Source organism: Crotalus tigris, unplaced genomic scaffold (assembly GCF_016545835.1).
Source record: "Crotalus tigris isolate CLP2741 ecotype Arizona unplaced genomic scaffold, ASM1654583v1 scf7180000017725.2566008, whole genome shotgun sequence".
Classification (NCBI taxonomy): Eukaryota; Metazoa; Chordata; class Lepidosauria; order Squamata; family Viperidae; genus Crotalus; species Crotalus tigris.
In genome coordinates this window covers 1575736-1589119 of record NW_024096593.1, presented here as the reverse complement: position 1 = coordinate 1589119, position 13384 = coordinate 1575736, and the positions used below count along the sequence as shown (strand labels likewise).

General features: G+C 35.9%; 1 protein-coding gene across 3 annotated transcripts in view; it reads right to left on the bottom strand.

The window, feature by feature from the left end:
• Positions 1–13384, bottom strand: part of LOC120306204 (hedgehog interacting protein) — an 86050-nt gene that overhangs the window by 14131 nt on the left and 58535 nt on the right. For all 3 annotated transcript variants that reach the window (XM_039338961.1, XM_039338960.1, XM_039338962.1), the window contains exons 5-9: positions 10584–10735; positions 9006–9179; positions 7780–7923; positions 5284–5405; positions 701–824 (exon numbers count right to left, since the gene is read on the bottom strand). In XM_039338961.1, coding sequence (XP_039194895.1) covers positions 701–824; positions 5284–5405; positions 7780–7923; positions 9006–9179; positions 10584–10735 — 716 coding nt within the window. The remainder of the gene's footprint in view (positions 1–700; positions 825–5283; positions 5406–7779; positions 7924–9005; positions 9180–10583; positions 10736–13384) is intronic.

Sequence of the window (13384 nt, the reverse complement as noted above, 5' to 3'; positions counted from 1 at the left end):
AATACATTGTTATATGCTCCAAATACTACCAGTATGGGAACACCTGCATTGTATAGAAGCTGAACTTTCAGGAACACCTTCAAATGCAATTTCATGGAGAGCTCATTATAATGGCTCTGTCTAAATGCAAAGCAATGTTGTAGTTTTTCCTAGATAACTGGCAGTTGTTTTTATTGGTAAAAAGTAATCCTACACAATAATTCTGCTCTCTCTCTCAGACCAGAATTAACCACAAGCTCCAAAACTGATCTTCAAGATCAAAGATGAAGATTTCCCAGTCCACGATTTCCTCCAATTTATTTAAATTAATTATAGCTGTTTATTTTATTAATCTTCAACTGCCTTCAGACACATGTTCAGTTTTTCTACTACCTCCCTGTGACTGATAGACCAAAAAGTAAGGTAAAGCTGTATGCCATCCATATACTAATAACATTTTAGATCAAATTGAGTTTACCTCATGGTTTCAAATAAAGGCTGAACATGGGGAGCAAATGCAATTCTAAAAGCAATGGAGTAAAAGTCCCTCAGTGGCCTCATCTTAGTTCATCTGTACATTAAGGGCTGGAAGTGTTATAATACTGTAATATTGGATTTCTGAAATCAACCTGGAGCAAACCATCATCACCATATAATGCACTTTCATTTTTAAGTTAGAAATAACACATTGCTTTTTCTATGAGAATTGTAAGTAATTTACCCATTGCGGTCTGCAAATAGGTAACTTCCATGCAGTCTTTCAGATTGGCAGCCTCTGTATATAAATCCACCAATCAGTGGTCCGGAACTGAACGGCTTAAATTCTAAAAGTGAAGGTTCGCTTTCTGGAAAAAAACTACCATAGTGTTAGATTAAATTAAAGTTGGTAAAAACAAGTGCTAAAAATTGGGAAATACAACATTTAAAATAAAATAAAATTTTATCTTTATCTGACATTATTTCAGAATTAGGTTTATATTGAACATAAGTACATAGGGAAAAAAGTTTAGCTTTTTTGGTATCAAAGGGAATCATTAATTAAGGAGACAGGTAAAGGTATTTGTGAAGATAACTCAAATAAGCAGGGGATTGTGGTCCGAGATGAAGAACTAGATTTTGACAGGGAGAAGTGTGAATCAGGTATTACACATCAGTCATGCAAGAACAGAAAGGCATCCAAAAAGAGAAGCTACTTCTGGTAGGTGATTCAATTATAAGGGATGTAAATTTAGGAAAGGACACAGAGGCTTCGAAAGAGGTCAGGTGTCTTCCAGGTGATACTGCCAGTAGGGACAAGAAGCATATTTCTAAAATAATCAAGAATGGCAGCAAGGACTGTGATGTGGAGGCTATTGTATTTCTTGGCACTAACGATCTGTCCCAAAAAGATGTACTCTCTGTGCAGAACAATTTCCAGAGCTTGGGGAAGGAACTTAGCAGAATAGGCTGTAGGCTTACTTTCTCAGAGGTTTTACCAGTGTATAAGGAGCAAAATGGAAAAGGCCAGCGCATAGCACAATTCAATATGTGGCCAAAGGAGTGGTGTAAAGGGGAAGGCGTTGGATATATTAGTCATGATGTCTGTAGCTGGTCCAATGAAAAGATGTACAAAAGAGATGGTTTGCATCTATCAAAGAATATAAATTCACAGATTTTCTGGAGGAAAATTTAAACTAAACAGTGGGGACAGTGAGTTAATTGATACAAAACAACCCTGTCCCTGGCAATCTAAAAATTATAGGGCTATCAGTGCATGTAACATAGATGTGTGTGTAGATAAGAATACCAACCTTGCTGTCAAGCAAAATCAAGCCTCTAATAGCGAGTGCCACACAAAGTGCACTAACCAAATAGGTGGTAAGACAATAGGGGAACTCAGGCACCACACAGGTTATGTAGAAAGTAAACACAGGGCCAGTCATAAAGGACTCAAATGTCTATACACCAATGCAAAGAGTATGAACAGCAAACAGGGTGAACTAGAAATTCAGGTTAATGAGGGCAGATATGATATTGTTGCCATTATGGAAACATGGTGTGATGAAACCCACACATGGAACACACAGCTAGAGGGATTTAAATTATTTAAAAGAAACAGACCAAATAAAAGAAAAGGTGGAATTGCTCTCTATATAAGAAATAACTACATCTCTACAGAAATAGAGCACAACAATGATAAAAACTGTCTTGAATGCATTTGGGTCAATATAAAAGGGGGGGGGAAATGACATTGCCATAGGTGTATACTACAGACCACCCAACCAAACAGAGGAAATAGATGAACTTTTTGCTAGTCAGCTAACTAAGGTATGTAGGAAGCACATCACAATAGTAATGGGGGACTTTAACTACCCTGACATCAACTGGGAGACAAACTCCGCACCAAGTGGAAGATCAAACAGGTTCCTGGCAAACCTAGCAGACAACTTTGTCTTCCAAAAAGTAGAGAAGGGAACTAGGGGATTAGCCATTTTGGATCTAATTCTCACTAATAGAGATGAAACGATAGAAGGTGTTGAAGCCATAGGAACCCTGGGAGGAAGTGATCATGCAGTATTAGAATTCAACATTATGGAAGCACAAGCAATAGAACACAGTCAAACTAGAGTCTTGGACTTCAAGAGAGCTAATTTCAATAAACTTAGAGAGGGCTTGAGAAGGATTCCATGGATGAGAATCCTCAAGGGGAAAACAACTCAAGAAGCTTGGAAAATTTTGAAAAATGAGATAATAAAAGCTCAGTCTAGCATAATACCAACAAAGAGGAAAAATAACAGCTCTCAAAAGAAACCAGCATGGCTGCATAAAGAACTCTGATAAATTGAAAGATAAAAAGGACAAGTATAGAAAGTGGAAAGAGGGGCAGATAACTAAGTCAGAATATCAGCAAATAGCCTGAGCCTGCAAAGATGAAGTGAGGAAAGCCAAGTATCAAAATGAACTAAGGCTTGCAACCAAAGTCAAAAATAACAAAAAGAGCTTCTTTCAACATGTAAAAAACAAGAAAAAAGTGAAGGAAATGATTGGTCCATTAGTGGATGAAAGTGGCAAGAAGGTGACAAGCAACAGGGAGAAAGCAGAACTATTTAACTTGTTTTTTTGCATCTGTCTTTACACAAAGGGAAAAACCAGACCAAGCTATCAAAAATAGTGCCATAAAAAACAGAATAGAAACACAAGTTAAGATAGGCAAGAAAATGGTAAGTGAGCACCTTTCCAGCCTAGATGAGTTCAAATCGCCAGGACCAGATGGATTATACCCCAAGGTTGTCAAGGAACTGGCAGATGTGATCTCAGAACCACTGAACTATATTTTTCAAAGATCCTGGAGCACAGGAGAACTATCACAGGACTGGAAAAGAGCTGATGTAGTTCCCATCTTCAAAAAGGAAAAAAAATGGACTCAGGAAATTACAGACCTATCAGCCTGACCTCAATACCTGGGAAGATCCTGGAAAAGATAACCAAACAACAAATCAGTGAACAGAGTCATTACTAAAAGCCAACATGGGTTTGTCAAAAACAGATCATGCCAGACAAATCTTATTTCATTCTCTGACCAAGTGACAAAATTAGTGGATCAGAAGAATGCTGTGGACATAATTTATTTGGACTTCAGTAAGGCATTTGATAAAATAGATCACAACCTACTACTTGACAAGATAGAAAAATGTGGGGTAGACAGCATCACAACCAGATGGATCCGTAGCTGTCTGACCGGCCGTACTCAGCGAGTACTCCTAAATGGAACCGCATCTACATGGAGGGAAGTGTGTAGTGGGGTGCCCCAGGGCTCTGTTCTGGACCCAGTGCTCTTCAACATCTTCATCAATGATTTGGACAAGGGGATAGATGGGGAACTCATCAAATTTGCAGACGACACCAAGCTGGCAGGAATAGCCAACACTCCAGAAGACAGGCTTAAGATACAGAAGGATCTGGACAGACTTGAACACTGGGCACTATCTAACAAAATGAAATTCAATGGTGAAAAAAGCAGGGTTCTACATTTAGGCAAGAAAAACCAAATACACAGGTATAGTATAGGGGGTACTTTGCTCAAGAGTAGTAACTGTGAGAGGGACCTCGGAGTCCTAGTGGACAATAACCTAAATATGAGCCAGCAGTGTGCTGCAGCTGCCAAAAAAGGACAACACAGTGCTAGGCTGCATTAACAGAAGGATGATCAAGATCATGTGAAGTGTTAATACCACTTTACAATGCCTTGGTAAGGCTACACTTGGAATACTGCATCCAGTTTTGGTCACCATGATGTAAAAAAGATGTTGAGACCGTAGAAAGAGTACAGAGAAAAGCAACAAAGATGATTAGGGGACTGGAGGCTAAAGCATATAAGGAACGGCTGCTGGAATTGGGTATGTCTACTTTAATGAAGAGAAGGACGAGGGGGGACATGATAGCAGTGTTCCAATATCTAAGGGGCTGCCACAAAGAAGAGGGAGTCAAGCTATTTTCCAAAGTGCCTGAAGGCAGGACAAGAAGCAACAGGTGGAAACTAATCAAGGAGAGAAGCAGCCTAGAACTAAGAAGAAACTTCCTGACAGTGAGAGCAATTAACTAGTGGAACAACCTGCCTCCAGACGCGGTGAATGCTCCAACACTGGAAGTTTTTAAGAAGAGACTGGACAGCCATTTGTCCGAAATGGTATAGGATTTCCTGCCTGAGCAGGGGGTTGGACTAGATGACCTCCAAGGTCCCTTCCAACTTTACTACTACTACTACTACTATTATTATCATCTATTAATTTTGCCTAGGTTAGAACATGCTAATTGCACACAATTGTTCCAAATTCCATTCATATCCTTTTTAAAGATATGAGAATACTCTTGCTATCTCCAAAGTAGAAAAATAAAATATGAAAAACTGGAATACACTTGTGCTCTCAGAAGTAAATAAATAGTCAAGAATGGTACTATTGCTTACAGTTTTAACTGGGGAAAAAAGAAACAATAGTGGGTACTAAATTTTGATATTGAAAGATTAATGACAAATTATCATTTATCTAATATGGTCCTTTCACTTGGGAAAGGCTATAGCTATTGTTGATTTTCATCATTGTCCTGAAAATGTACCCTATGTTGACCTGGAAAACATAGTTTTTAATTATATAAATGAATGCCTAACACAATTATAATGTAGACAAATATCCATCATAAGGAAAAAAAAATGCCTACTGTATTCCTAATACATGAGCAGTACCTTGTTGGGCATACTACATTCAATTTTCTATCCATTCTTTGATGGGAATATGAATATTGAATGCTCCATGATCCAGAACTTACCATAATCTTTTCCTTTTATTATCTGAATGATCCTTGCTGATGATCTGTTCTTCTCATTCGAGTCTGAACAAAGTATTGTTAAATTAATATTTACTTCTGTTGGATGGCGATCCACTGCACACCTGTTCAAGGACATTGTTTTGTGATGACATGAACTAATTCATTTGTTTGCTATATATGACTTCTATTTCTAGATCACCAATCTATTTCTAATCACTGATGTTAAAGTGTACATTCTTAAATGGAGCATTAAATAATAAAGATATGCAAACTGAGAAATAGGATAATTCAGATTAGATAATATAAATTCATGGCAATTCAGTTTAAATGAGAGCAAACTGTTTTCTGTTGTCACATTACTGAGATTCTCCTTGCCAGTAAAAAAACATAGTAATTTGTTTGAATGCCTGGCTTCCAGGAATACAAAAAGCAAAAGAATTACTAGAACAGAAAAAAACTTACATCCCAGTGAGCACCAATCCTGTACAAAAATTAGACAACTAGATCAAGAGAAGTTTCAGTGACTTACTTCACCAAGAAAGGTCAAATCACCAAAGAAGACCAATGGTGGATGAAATATAGTAGACCCAGTCTCCCATGATTATACGAACGCTCCAAAACACACAAGTCAAACATACCTCTCAATCCAATTGTATCATTACCAGTGACCCCAATCTAAAACATCTCTAAAGAACTGACAAAAAAGCTTGGACACTTCACAGGAGAAAGCAAATACTCCATCAACTCACCACTATAGTGCCTCCAAAGAATCAAAGACGTGATAACAGATGAAGATAAAATCATGGTCTCATTTGAAGTCACAGCACTTGTTGTATTCTTAGACCCAGAAATAGCCAAAGAATCCATGATAGCTCACCCAATCTAATCAAATACACCAAGATTGAGATGCTCATAATCTTTGATCTTACCAACCTTTCTATAACCACATACTTTCAGTTTGATGAACAAATATATCAATAAATCAAAGAAACACCCACAGGCTCACCACTTTCAGGACTCATAGCAGAGACTGTAATGGAATACCTGGAATTGATAGCACTTCCATACATACATACAACCTGAAGTATGGACCCAGTACATAGATGACACCTTTGATATAATAATTAGAGAATACATACCAAACCATCAAAAACATCTTCAAAGGAATAAAATTCACTAGGAAGAAGAAAACAACAACATGCTACTCTTCCTGGATATTCTCAACATGAGAATAGAATTAGAAACACAAATCTATCGTAAAACTACTCACACCTCACACCTTGGATTGTTGCTCTGATGCTCCATTACCAAAGAAACAGCAAAACCTACAAGAGAAGCTATGTAAGAACATTATTTATACAAGCACAAAACTCACTGTAGTAATCCTGAACATCAGAAAAAGGAAACAGATCATCTATACAATATCTTCCAATAAGAGGGATAGCCATGCGACTTAATCAAAAATTGCATGACCATACAACCCAATGTAGCACAACCAACACAAGCTGTGAAAAGAGTAACATTGCCATAGATCAAACAAATCTCAGAAACCATCAACAGACTATTACAACCACATGGCATCATTGGAGCACACAAACCAACTAAAAATCTCCAAAACACCCTAAGTAAACCAAAAGACCCAGCAGCCCCAAAAGGAAAAAACAGGAGCCATCTACAACATACAGTGTAAGGACTGCAACAACCACTATGTAGGACACACAGGCAGAAGTCTAGCAGAGTGCATCCATGGACACCAATTAAAAGTCAAAAGACATGAAGAAATCTCCTTAATTTCACAACACATGGACAAACTTAATCATAGTTTCAACTGGGAAATTGTGAGCATGCTAGGCCAGGCCAAATCCAAAAATGGTAGAGAATTCCTGGAAGCCAGGTACTCAGTCAAATCAGATATTAACAGGCACACAGATATACACAACATCTATATACTATTCAAAACGGACAATCAAAAAACCAAAAACAAAACAAAAAGACCAAAACATCTCTTTACCAGCAATCAACACCCACATGAGCAGAGAATTAACACCAAGGTTAACATTAGAAGCAAACAATACCCCAATCAAGAAACTGCCAAACAACTATAGTAAACAACAACCCAATCAAGGAATCACAAGACTACTTCCACCAACACAAACTGGGTAAACCCTAAAATATAAAATGAGAGCAAATTCCACTGCCTATGAGCATTGCTGATGTTACGTAGTTTGGTAGTGAAACACCTGCAAGAAACCAACCAAGCTCGGAAAGCAACAAGGACACCACAAACTGATCATTCTAATTCTATACATTTATAAGTCTTTTTTCTCAGTGGTAAAACAAGATTCCAAATTATAACAAAACATTTTTTATGAAGAAAGAGCTACTTTATATTTATTTAGCTTCTTTTTTCCCATATTATTTTCCATATTGTTTTAAGTTTTACAAACTGTGTTAGTATCCTTTTCCATTCTTCAGAAGAAAAAGTATTTTACGAACCTGCCTGGATTATGGAGTCCATGGGCAAAAATTTCAGGAGGCTGATTAGTACTGTTAAAATGTGGGTTAGATTGTGGTATGGAATAAGGCACATGGCAGAAATCGGTGTCTACATCCAAGCGCAGTACAGAACCTGTAAAATCACTGAGAAAGTTGGAGATAAGATCATTAATTTTTAAAAGGCAATAGCATTTTGGCTTCTACTTTCTGTTCTGATCAGTAGTCATTTGTTAGAGAATCTTTTAGATGAGACATGACATCTGTAGGGGTGGGGCAAGGGAAGTCAAAGTGATACAAACAGCATTGTGCCATTTTCCATATACACTGAGATATTACATGCAGCCTAAAATTGGTGGGTCCTGCATTTTTTCAGAATAACAAAAGCCAGTTATGTTTTTAAGAACGGAATATTCAAAAAATTAGAATCAAAGTAGTATACCATTTTTTTAACTTTTTGATTACATTTCAGTTTTTCTAGTCATTTAAATAATATATAGCTCGATCCACTGTATTCTTCTGGGCTTCATGTCAAATTTGTTTGATGTCAAACATATTTAAAATACTATCTGTATGGATATTATGTATATACATATACTGTATATGTAAAAGGATATCCACAGATATTAATCTCTTTCTATATATTTGCTTTAATCCTCTTTGGAAGTGACAGATAGAATTTAAGGGATTCATAAACTTTTTGTAATCAGATCTCCCCTTAGTGTAGTCTTAATATGCATACCTACCCTAAAAATCTTAACACCAAAATCAACACAAATGAACAATGAATACAATACAATGAAACTTTGGGAAAGGTGTATGTATCCAGGTTCTTTATGTCTCCCCTGGACTCTGTTTGCCTCTCTCCAAGGAGATACACCTCACAGTTTGGAAAATAGATTTAAAGCAAAGTTTGTTTCTGAAAAATTAAGAAAATCAATGTGACTGATCTTTAATTTTTACTGGTCACATTTTTATTTATTTTAAATCAGATTCTCTTCTGACAATGAGTAATTGTCATCATACATCTTTATCAATCAAATTATTTATTATGAATTATTTCCAACTATTTGTCATGGGGACAAGTTTTAATTTCTATTCATTCAGAAAAGTGATAAGAAATTACTTAAGTATAGAATGGTAATTACGTATATTTCAAGAGCAGAATTAGGGTGGAAATTTTAAAAATCAAATGATAAAAAGGTTTTATCTACTAGAAATGTTTATACCTCAGACCATCCATCTCCTCCATATCATCTATTGTAATCATTCCATCACCAAGGATTACATATAAAAACCCATCAGCATCGAAGAACAGCTGTCCTCCAAGATGTTTTCTATGTAGTTCTGCAACTTCTAGGAAAGGTCTTGTAGTCCTCATATCAACTTGGTGTGGATTCTTCCTGCAATAAAGGAGGGAAAAAATGAATCCCAATAACATATTTAACTTCAAAGTAGGTATACCATTTTTTCTTTCATCCTCTAAAATATTTTTAGAATGACAGAAGAGCAATATAAAAAGTTGCTTGCCATAATACAAATGGATATATGGTTTTTGTTGCTTTGTCTTCATTTTTACAAGAGCTTGTAATCTGATTCTGAATTTTTAGGAAGTGTAGTAGATGAAGGACTAGATTCTGACTAATGTGGGAGAATTCAAGTTCATATTTTCAGGCAGCCCATGAAGTCCATATTGTGGTACAGTATTAGCTTGCACTCTCAGATGACATATTATAGAGTTGTTATGAAAAATAGTGCTGGGGTATGAGACAGGATATACAGTTAAGTACTACCTAAAGTTCTTTGGAGGCAAGTCAGAATCTAAAACACACATGGAGTTGTATACAGAGAAGAATTAATTTTAGATTGTCACTAATGGTTGTTTAGAAGGATAGGCAACCAAAACACTTTCCAGAGGGAACTTATTTTGTTGGAATGTAGTCTCGATTCCCTGAAGGGAGGGGCTGCATTCCAGAGAACCAAGAGATAGCAAAGTGTAGATAGTTTGGTTGGGAGAAAACGGGTCAAGATAGCTCCTGCTACAACTTCTCAGAGTATATCTTTAATGCTGTAAGTAGTTTGGCAATATTTCTGTATATAGATGAAGATCAATACAGGAAACTGCTTTGAAGTAATTGGGTGTCCTTTTTGATTTTGGGGTCCTGACATTTGTGAAAGATCATATAATATTATAACAGATAACGAGGAGTATTAGGAGCCAATCCATATAGTTGTAATCTTAGTGTTAGTGTAAGTAAAACATTCTGAGAATGTGAGAATGAGCAGGGTATTCTGAACAGGACTTCCAAAATCATCATAAGGACCGAGATTACTTTTCCTACATGTTATGATTAGCCTGAAAAAGAAAATATTATATTATTTATCCTGTGCATGTATGCCTCCCAATTAGTTTGTTGTTTATTCCTCAATATATAACAAATCACTTAATTCCAGGTACCGTGGGCTATCAGAATTTTATATTATACACTGAACTATTTAGTAATCAGAATATATACATAAGAATAATTGAGTACATATAAAAGGGAGAAAAGTAAATGTTTCAACATTACTTGCCTGAAATTTAGTTTGGATTGTATTATAATACATAATATGTATTATATATAGCATAGCATAGCATAGCATAGCATAGCATAGCATAGCGTAGCACTGTATAATATCTATATGTACCTTTCATCAATCAGAGATTGATCTTTGAAAGTAAAAGATATGAAGGTTTTAGGATTTAAGAGATCAGACAAATACTTTACAGCATACTACACACTAGGAAATACTGTAGAGATTCATACCTGGACACAGTGTATTCTACTATCCGAAGAATATGGTCATGAGGCCCAATAGCCCATCGTTCTTGGTTGGTTGTATAGGACACATAGAGCTTCCCATTTTTTTTGTAATCGGGATGGAATGCAAGACTTAGGAGCCCTCTTTCATCTCCACCCTGTAGTCAAATGAAAAACACAAAGAATTGTGAAGTTAATTATGTTCTTTATTGTGTTTAAGATCCCCTCCCCCCAGTTTCTTTCTTTCTTGTGCAGAGTCTTTGCCAGGCTTCTTTCTTCCTTTTCTGTTTATGGGGAAAAGGATTATAAAACACTTCTTCTGGATTGGGTAATGAGGGCAGGGTTGTTTCTTGAGAGCTGGAATAAGGCAACTGTTTTGTTATCAGTACACAGGCCTTTTTACCTCCACTTTTATGGAGTGAGTTTTGAGTGTAATCTATGGGAAGACATGAAGACAAGTTTAAGTGCTTGTGAGCATTCTTTACTGGATTACTTGGTTGCCTGTTGTATGCAGAAGGCAAATCAAAAGGTCTATAATCAGCAGTCACTTCAAGTATCCAAGTTTTAAAATACAGTGCCAACTCCCACTGTCTTGGCAATCTGTTTAGAAAACAGTTAAATTGCTTGTGTAATATCTAAAGCTTTGTTTTACCCTGGAGGCAGCTACATCACTTGTCACAACTATGGTGGTCTGTTCATCAGGGCTAGCAAGCATATTGTAGGTAATAAGCAGACTCCAGTCTCTGTGCATAAAAGCATCATTTTGTATGGGAGCCTACAGTGTACAGCTTTTTATTATTTCAAATAAGAAAGAAAGAAAGAAAATGCCCAAACATCTTTCTTTCATTATTTATGTATGCCACACAGATTAGTATAGTTACATGTTTAGCATCAGTTTCACATACTGTGACAATGCAAATGTCAGCAACGGAATACAGAAAGACAATTCTCCCTAAATAAAAAATAAAAAAGAGAGAAAAGGCAGGAAGGGTTAGATCAGAATTAGGAACTGCAATAATCAGAAATTCTCCTCTCCTCTTTTCAACAGCATACAAATATTCTTGCATTATTAGAAAATGTACTGATGATATAAACATGTTCCCATAATGATAGAAAGATTATAGTCCAGTTCCAGTCATATGAATTAAAGTACTGCATTACTGGAAGTTAATTCAGTTATAAGTAATTTATGTGCTGTTGATCTTAATGGATTTATTCTATGCAACTCTAGATTAAGCTTTGGATGTGAAAACTACATGTGAGGCTAAATAATGTTTTAATACTATGTATATGGGAAGAAAGGAAATGGAGTAAAGTCTCTGTGCTCTCTTTCCTCTTTTCTGCTGCAAAACAAGAGAAATAAATCCAGTTTCATTTTCTCTGTGTGCAATAGAATTCCAGAATTTATTTAATAAAAGATGGAAATGGTATATTGGAACACATTATATACTATTGCTGAAGAAACAACCTGTAAAGTTAAGCTTCTTAGCTGAAACTAAAGAAAGGATCAAAATACAGAAAGTTACTTAGGCACATGCAGGTCTGTCCACTATCCTCTTCTGTTCTCCCCCTCCCAATCCCCCCTTGTTATGCTACACTAGAGGCCACCATCAGAGACCACTCCCAAATTTCCATTGAATTTTAGGTGAGGCTTGTATGGCAGCATGTAGGTCCATTCTCAGAATTTCCTTGCTCTTTGGATCCTAGCCAGAGTTCACTAGACAGCACTTTCAATAGCCTGATAAGTACTTCTCCAATTAGCAGCATCTAGGACGAAAGCTTTGCAAAACCATCCACCCCTTCTTTTAAAATTCATAAACGAAACTATTGCAGAGCAGCTTGGACACTATGATGCCAGTTTTCCTCTAAAGAGCGTAATGGAACAATAACAATCTGAAACCTAATTATTCTTAATTTAATTGTCTTTTATTTGAATACCTTTTTATATGATTTATATACACTTTCACTAATTCTTTGTTTTTTCACTGTAAACTTATATTCATGTTGCTTCCAGGAAAAGCAACCTGAAAATTTCTGAAAGCAGCTGTTGAAATTCAAAAATCTAATTTACATTTAACTGATGTACTCTTTTAACAAAAATGAAAGTCTAGCAAGTCCTTTTGTATTATAAATCTTTGAATAATGTAGAAAATACTGCTATAATTATTGGCACCTTTTCTAAATTAATGGCATGTGTTGAGATTCCATCAACATTTAAAAATTAAATTCCTTTTTTTAAAAACAAAAACCATTGACCACAGTGCAGTGATAAACTGAAACTGTTAAAAATAATAAACCCTCATTTATGAAAATATACAGTCTGAATGGTTTTGAAATCCATTTTGTATTAAAACTTCTACCTTTCTTTAGGGAGAAAGTTGGAAATTAATATTTGACAGGAAACCATGGCAAGTTTGAATATGTGTTTATATGAAATGAATCATCATACTGTATTGTGGATGCACTGTTTGCTTCTATAGAACAATGTTATATGAAAATTTATGAGAAACATTAATAACAGATCTGACATTTGATTCAGAATACTGACACATTGAGATAATTCTGTATCAGGTTATGAAAAATCTGAAATGAAATTCATGGCTTAATCACTATGTGCTTAAGCTTGGCAATCGTCATCTAGTGACAACTCTTGCAAGATCCCGAGGTTGCCATTTGCAAACCTTCCCAGTGGACTTTCAATAAGCAAAGTCAATGGGAGGAAAACAATTTGCTTAATGACTATAGCAAAAAAGTTCATAAAATTGGACACGGCCCACTTAACAAGTACATCACTTAACTGAAGTGAT